The sequence below is a fragment of the Sebastes umbrosus genome, chromosome 13 (assembly GCF_015220745.1).
Source record: "Sebastes umbrosus isolate fSebUmb1 chromosome 13, fSebUmb1.pri, whole genome shotgun sequence".
NCBI lineage: Eukaryota > Metazoa > Chordata > Actinopteri > Perciformes > Sebastidae > Sebastes > Sebastes umbrosus.
The window spans coordinates 25699354-25707766 of NC_051281.1; the positions used below are offsets into that span (position 1 = coordinate 25699354).

The window sequence follows — 8413 nt, forward strand, 5'->3', positions numbered from 1 at the left end:
TTCAGATATGCTCGCTGCATCTTTGCACATATAACTTTATCTGAATCTCAAAAATGTCCATATGTGTTAAGTTATATGTACCAATATTTAATGTAAATTAAATTAATAAATGAATATTTAATAAATGGCCATATATCAGATTTTTGTATGGGATATAAACCAACCAGACAACCAGATAACTGTTTACAATACAACAGCAATACAACAGCTGCATTAGTTTAACTTGGTAATAATTTCAGATTACAATATATTGTTACTTTGATTTTAGCTTACAGTTGGCAGCTTAGTTCTATCTTAATATGTAAATAAAGATGTGTAAATAAAAGGGTTAGGATATTTTCTTTGTGTCAGATGTTGCAGGAGTTTCTGCAGAGGCAAATGATGCGCATCACAAGACATAAATCCAACAATATATATTAAAATATTCAAATTCAAATAAGCTTTATTGTCATGAATGTTCAGATTACATTATTGCCAAAGCGAAATACATATATTAATATATTAATGAATAATTATATTTCACAAGAAATAATCACAAAATAATCACAATCACAATATACCAAATACATTTTAAATATACATTCTTTTACAGATGTAGTCAATCAGAAACATGTTCAGAGCTTGTAGCACCTCTTATTGTATGGCAACAATCAACATATTTTGCAGCTAATATTGCACATTGATTTTTCTCCTCACATAAGTATGGTATTTTCTGAGTAATGGGGAGATGGATGAACTCAGGATTATTTATTTTTTCAAAGAAAACATCTCTCACATTCTAATATTTTTCACAGCACAGTAAGAAGTGAGATTCTATCTCCTCCTCTCTTGTATATAACTATATATCTATATTAACTGCCTATCATCTCACTCACTCACGCACACGCACGCGCATCAGACGTGACGTTTAACCGAGGTGACGTAAGAGCCGCAGGCCTTAACGAATCCTCATTCACACTTGGACTTGACTCAAGTTGACCTGTGAAACCTTTTCTGCTGGAAAGTTGAAATCTAACTGATAACTGATCACCTGGAAAACATCTTCTTCTGGACTGAACATCTTCTGAGGAAGCACCTGTTGGATAACTGATCTGAAGAAACAGCTAAAGGTAAAATCTCCAAGGAGACTAATAACCTGCTGAAGACATGTCTTCTTCTGCTGTGGAGCAGCTGACCAGGTTCTCACCTGACTCTGCAGGTAAGACACCTGTTAATGCCAAATGTGATTATTAATGTCCCTTAAATCCATTCAAACTGTACAAGAGTAGCTAGTAAATTAATGTGAATTTAAAGATACATAATTGATATAATGTTTGTTGGCCTGTTAGGAAAACAGTATTGGTGAAACTCAATGTTTTCTGGGTGTAAAATAATATAGTGTAAGAATGTCCTGAGTGTGGAATGTGTTAACATCTATGAAGTGATCTGTTAACACTGTTTATTATTGTTTGAGGCACTTTTTCCAAATTTTGTTTAAAATTTAGGAAACAAAAATGGCGACTGGGCCATTTTTCGAATAATGCTAGAAAAATCAGTTTATCTCCATCACCAATCACCATGGAGACGATTTAGGTAGCAGACGTCATGACGTCAGGACGCGCAGATGTAAACACGCCAGGTCACGTTCCATCACGCTGCAGTTGAGATTGCTGCTTATTAACATGGATCCGGAGATGCTGTCCGGTCATTTTAAGTTCACATTTATCACATTTGTGAAACTAATTTTCAGATGTTCCTCAAAATGGCTTTGCGCATCCTGCTTCCAAGATGACGCCGCATGCTTTGATCATAAACTGGGAGATAAATATTATAAATATAAGGGTGTTCCTGCAACTACTGTCACCTTTGACTCTCCCAAATTAAAAGGAATAAATCATCCTCTATGGATATTAATTTTAACCACCAGAGTATGGAATATGTATGTAAACAGGTCCAGATTTTTTAATCTGTAACATGTTTATTTTTTATGGTTTTCATCACTTGTTGTTATACTAAATGTCCTTACCACAAAATTACAATAACGTTCATTTTATATTATATATTATTTTGCTTTGTAATTTCTATAATATTTAAATACATTTTCATCAATCTTTGTTTATTATTGTAAATATTAATATAAAAACTTTTTCTTTTTTTTTTAAATAGAGGATTTCATGATTTTCTTTTCAAACAATTTAGTAACCAAGATGCCTCCGCATGATTTGATCATAAATTGGGAGATAAATATAATACATACAGTATAAGGGTGTTTCTGCAACTATGGTCACTTTTGAATCTCCCAAATTAAAAGAAATGAATCAACCTCTATGAATTTTTAACCATCAGAGTATGGAATATATTTATATAAACAGGTCCACAAAATGACATATAGTGGTTAAGTTTTTAATCTGTAACATGTTTATTATATATGGTTTTCATAACTTGTTCCTATACTAAATGTCCTTACAGCAACATTTTGTGTTTTTAATTTCTATGCTATTTTTAAGACATTTAAATTAATTTTCATCTAGCTTTGATATTAGATATTACATGATGATTACGTAAGAGCACATGCGTAGCCACTGATTAGCTACCTGTGTCGAGTCAAGATATATCAAGCATGAATGCATTATCAGATCACTTTCATCCTGTCACAATGTTTGAAATTACAGAAGCACAGGTGCACAATATTTCATATTACTTTTAGAGGCACTGTGTTTGTTGGAGGCTTTCCTACAAAGTTGTAAATGCATCTGCTCAAAAAATGATTTAATTAGGCCTTTAAGCCTCCTGTTTAAGGCTGTCCTTTTTTCTTTCTCAGGTGGCTTCTTCTGGCCTCTGAACAATGAGCGCCCTGATGCTGAGAGGCCTCCCGATGACCTGGTCCTGCCTGATTACCTGGACGAGGAAGACCAGGTGGGTGATGTGGAGGTAGGTGATGTGGACGGGCTTCAGGAGGCTGGTCTTGATGACCAGTTGCCTCCTTATGAGGACTCTGAGCCCGACGTCCACAGTGATGGTGAGTTACCTCCTTATGAGGACTCTGAGCCCGATGTCCACAGTGATGGTGAGTTACCTCCTTATGAGGACTCTGAGCCCGATGTCCACAGTGATGGTGAGTTACCTCCTTATGAGGACTCTGAGCCCGATGTCCACAGTGATGGTGAGTTACCTCCTTATGAGGACTCTGAGCCCGATGTCCACAGTGATGGTGAGTTACCTCCTTATGAGGACTCTGAGCTTGACGTCGATAGCGATGACGAGTTACTCTCTTATGAGGACTCTGAGCCCGATGTCTACAGTGATGGTGAGTTAACTCCTTATGAGGATTCTGAGCCCGTCGATAGTGATGACGAGTACTTTCGTGAGGAGGAGGACTCTGGGTTTGTGATTGAGCTCCCCGTAATGGATGTTGAGGCCAGGCACAAGCCAACACCCATGCTAAGACCCAGGCCATGGGGCCGAGAAGATTCCTCTGATGAGGATCTCTCAGAGGCAGTGGTTCCTGCACCTCGCTTACCACCTAGCTGGGATCCGAGCTATGCTTCGGACCAGCTCAGTGAGGCAGTGGTTCCTGCACCTCGCTTACCACCTAGCTGGGATCCGAGCTATGCTTCGGACCAGCTCAGAGAGGCAGCGGTTCCTGAATCGCCCTCAGCCTCTGGCCCCTGCTCCTTCAACTGGAGACGCTGGGAAGAGGAGCTTTTTCCTGAGGAACGCAGAGAGGCTGTGGTCCCTGGATCGCCCTCAGCTTCTGGCCTCGGCCCATTTTCTGGCCTCGGCTCCTCCACGAGGAGACGCCGTGAAGAAGGCGACGGGGAGGTGGTCGCTTCAAAGAGGCCTAGGTGGTCTTAGGAGAGCGACTCAGATTGACTCCATCGATGGATGGGCTCACAATCCTCCTGGAAGCATCGGAGCACTCACTGAATCATCACTTCCACGTCACAGCATGACCAGTGGGTCCCATGGCAGCTTTTGCATCTGGCAGGGCTGGTGACACTCCAGGTAGCATCTTGCACTGGGACCGTTGGATTGACCCATTTCAACCCTGAGGGCTGGCCTTTGCGTCTGGCTGGGCCAGCAAAGCCCCAGGTAGCCTTTGCGTCTGGCAGGGGCACCAGGGTGTTATTTTTTTTAGTATCTCCTCATATTTGCACGGTGGATCGATCAACCTTTCTTTATCCTGAGGCGATGCCCCAGGAAGCCCTTGCGTCTGGCGGGGCTGTCGAGACCCCGTGCATGTAGCCCTTGCGTCTGGCGGGGTGAGGAACCTTCAGCTGTGTCGGTGTTCAAATGAACACTATATTCCTTCACACAGCACCAGTGGCTCCTATCGGTTGGTCAGCTTGAACGTGTCATCACTGAAGACCGATACTAACCAATATGGACAAAAAAGGTATTGTAACTATATCAAATATATTATCAATAATATTCAATAATTCAAAGATTATTCGTCTTACTAACCATTTTGGTCTTACTTTACTCTTATCTTACTCTCCACCATCTGAGCTGCTGCTGTTCACTGTGGACGAAAATGGTAAGAATGAGTTTCTGTTTAGTGGAGTCTAAAGTATAAAAACAGAGAAAGTAATATTATGTAACCCATCTACAAACTGCATGCCACATCTTTTTTTTCAAACAATATCACTTATTTATTAATTCAAAGATAATCTGTCTGTTTTACAAACCATTATTGTTGTTGCCTCATCACTACACGACGAAAAAGGTAAGTACGAGCTTCTGACATGTAAACAAAGTGACTGTCCCGTACTTATTCAATAATTCAAATATTGTTTTACTAACCATTCTTTATCCCACTTTACTTTTATCCTACTCCACCACCTGAGCTGCTGCTGCTGTTCACCCTGGATGAAAAGGTAAGTACGAGCTTCTGCTTTGTAGACAAAGTGACCTATAGTCTAAAATATAAAAACATGGGAAAGTAATATTATTTAACCTACTTGTATGCCACATCCATGTGTTCACACAATATCACTAATTTAGTAATTCAAAGATAATCTGTCTGTCTTACTAATCATGATTTATTGTTCCCTCTCTAACTCCACCACCTGAGCTGCTGTTGATCACCATGGACGGAAAAGGTAAGGAAATAAATAAAGTTTAAATAGAAAATAAATAAATAAACATACTTATTCAATAATCCAAATATTGTTTTACTAACTACATACTTTACTTTTATCCTATTCTACCATCTGAGCTGCTGCTGATCACCGTGGACAGAAAAAGTGAGTATTAGCTTCTGACTTAAAAAGAATCTCACTTTGAATAAGCTAAAATATAAAGACTGAGAAAATAATATATGCTATTTGGTAAAACTGGTTCTCCATGTAATATCATTTATTAAATAAAATAAACATTGTTTGTCTTTTCCTTCTCTTACTCCACCTAATGAGCCACTAGCCTCCAGACCCAGACTCAGTGTTCTTGCAGTATATCCAGGGTTACCTTGACGACAAAGAAGCGATGCTTACATCCGACCCACAGGTTGAGCTGGAGAGCAGACAAGAGGTAACAATTCATGACAACATGAACAGACGTTTCCTGCTAGTATTAATATTACTCATTTAATAATTCAAAGATGATTCATTTTACTCATTCTATTGTACTTTAAATCATTTTTATTTATTTATTTTAGAGAGACTCAACGTTCCTCCAGTACATCCAGGGTTACATTACCCGGCTGCCATCAATCTGCCCGTCACCTCTCTCACTCTCCTGGCTCAGCCTGCCCACGCCGCTCTCCATCACCGACCCGCCTTGGTTCCACCAGCCTCTAGTCTGTGTGCTGCGTTTTGGTCCACCTGTACCACACCACAACAGTAAGTATCTTAAGTAGGGCTGTCAATCGATTAAAACAGTTAATCGCAATTAATCACAAATTAATCGCACATTTTTTATCTGCTCAAAATGTACCTTAAAGGGAGATTTGTCAATTATTTAATACTCTCTCACAAGAGAGTGGACAAATATGCTGCTTTATACAAATAAAGTGGGCATGTCTGTAAAGGGGAGACTCGTGGGTACCCATAGAACCAACTTTCATTCACATATCTTGAGGTCAGAGATCAAGAGACCCCTTTGAAAATGGCCATGACCTATTTTCCTCACCAAAATGTAGCGTTACTTTGAAGAGTTATTTAGCCTTCTTGCCGACAAGCTAGTATGATGGTTGGTACCAATGGATTCCTTAGGTTTTGTAGATTCATATGATACCAGTATCTTCTCTCTAGCTTTAACACCTAGTCCGCTACAACCTAAAAATCGCAAATTGCATTAATGCGTTAAAGAAATTAGTGGCGTTAAAATGAATTTGCTTTAATGCGTTATTATCGCTGAAACTTTGACAGCCCTAATTTTAAGCATTAGAGACAAAGCGTTATCACATTCTGATATTTCTTATAGCTAACTTCTTTAAATGCATATTTCATTGCTCCAATAGTCAATGTAAAAGATGAAGCCTATGAATGTTTTCTAGACTAAAATAACTAACTAATAACTACACTTCACAGTCCATTAGTACACCTGAATTCTGGACAACATTCTTGCATAATACAAAGAGCACAAACCTATTCATGTCTTGTTTTTGATCACCATTGGCAGCTTGTGTCTTTGGAAATCGTGGGTTCCCCTGAGGAGTGGATGCGAACCGAACCACACAAAGCCAGCATCCCAGCGGCCCACTGAACACACTTCGTCACCCTAATTTCTCAACTTCACTGGTTTGGCGTTGCATTCAATAAAACACTCAAAACATCTAAATTGACAATTTGTATTTTGAGATTTATGTGAACTTCAGTGAGCTAATGTGAAGCGTTTTAAATGGTGAATCGGCTGCAGGTTAAAATGATGCTAAAACTACTTTGCCTCTTTTCAACAAGCAAGTACACAGTCATCTGGATTACTTTGTAGAACACAGAGCAGATCTTTAATATACAGATGAAAGCATTCCCACATATCCATGAGTTGTGAGAAACCATCAGAGATCAGGGAAGTAAGAAGGTGAACACATTGAAGGAATGGTAACAGGAAATTAATTTACATATACATATGGTTTTTGATGCACTTAGAAAAATCTGTGTTTCATTAAGCAATTAAGCATAACTTTGGGTCTGAACAAACAAATGATGCTTTCTCCACACATATAATAAAACTAAATGTCTATAGCCATGCTGGTGGTGAGGATGTAACGATTATTTTACACAAAAAATATTGGAAAGATGAAAAAATGGAGAAAAAACACTGCTATTCTTGGATACCACAAGGCAAAAAAACACAAGTTCGGCCTGAAGGTGGCGTCAGAGGTATGACATGTTACAAAAATCAAAGGTTTATACTCCTGTGGGTGGCAATTTATCTCCATTTATCATCTAACTGTTGACAGAATGCTCTTAACATTCACCAGTCTAGTCTGTTTCCCAACATTTCAATATTTAAAATGTGTTTTCAATCTAACTTTTGTGGGAGAAAAGAGGATATTTCAGAGGAAAGCAGGACGCTCAACGCTTCCTCCTGCAGTACGGAGTGTGTAAAAGGCCTTCAACAGTCTTTAAGATGACAGAACACAACACACCAGAGGTCTTTCCCACTTACGAGTTTGCACCTCCTCGACTCCTTTCCTCACCTCTCCTCCTCACATTTTCGTCCCTCCCACGGCAGATGCGAGGAGAAGAGGTGAGGAGGGAACACGAGGAAAGAGGAGTTGCACTTTTTACTCCACTACATTTATCTGACGGCTTTAGTTACTTTACAGATTCAGATTATTAAAACTAAATATAATCAACTAATAAATGATGATTAAGCCTGTTAGAAGTTTAGGAGAGGGATGGAACACATCTTTTATCTGTTCAAAATGTACCTTAAAGGGAGATTTGTCAAGTATTTAATACTCTTATCAACATGGGAGTGGGTAAATATGCTGCTTTATGCAAATGTATGTATATATTTATTATTGGAAATCAATTAACAACACAAAACAATGACAGATATTGTCCAGAAACCCTCACAGGTACTGCATTTAGCATGCAGGTGTGCAATTTAAGGGACACCAACAACTAGTCCTATAGAACAAGTCTGTTGCAATGGTCACAGTCATCATCTCTGTTGTACCAAGTGTAAAAGGGGCCTGAGGGTCAGCTTCATGACGTTTCTAGTAAATGACAAATTCATGATTTTCAGTTAGTTTGAAAAAAAAAATGGTTATTTCAGTTTGCATGCTGAGATTATTTGATATAATTCATTTTTGGATCATTTCTTGTGTGAATGAACTTCATACTCAAGACAGAAGTAGTAGACAGTATGTAATGATGCCAACACAGTGTGGAATGAAACTCAACCTGACAAACTGGAATGATGAATCTCCGCCCATCACCTGACTCACCTGAGACAGGCCACGGCCTGTTGAAGGAGGCTGGGT

The 8413-nt window shown here is 39.0% G+C and overlaps 1 protein-coding gene across 2 annotated transcripts; it reads left to right on the forward strand.

Moving 5' to 3' along the window:
- The first annotated feature begins 484 nt into the window (after positions 1-484).
- LOC119500861 (early nodulin-75-like) lies at positions 485-5767 on the forward strand. Of its 2 annotated transcripts, XR_005209698.1 has the most exons (4): positions 1173-1198; positions 2801-2895; positions 4298-5508; positions 5666-5767. XR_005209698.1 is itself a non-coding variant. In XM_037790843.1 (3 exons), exons 1-2 carry the CDS (start codon positions 1147-1149, stop codon positions 3832-3834), a joined length of 1086 nt encoding a protein of 361 aa, XP_037646771.1. In that variant the 5' UTR covers positions 485-1146; the 3' UTR covers positions 3835-5508; positions 5666-5767. The 2 variants fall into 2 exon arrangements, 1 of the variants encoding a protein (XP_037646771.1); XM_037790843.1 differs by having other exon boundaries at positions 485-1198; positions 2801-5508.
- Positions 5768-8413: the final 2646 nt, after the last annotated feature.

Coding starts and splice junctions, on each gene's coding strand:
- LOC119500861 (XM_037790843.1), top strand. CDS start 1,147: ATGTCTTCTTCTGCTGTGGAGCAGCTGACCAGGTTCTCACCTGACTCT. Junction 1,199..2,800: donor GTTCTCACCTGACTCTGCAG/GTAAGACACCTG, acceptor TTTCTTTCTCAG/GTGGCTTCTTCTGGCCTCTG.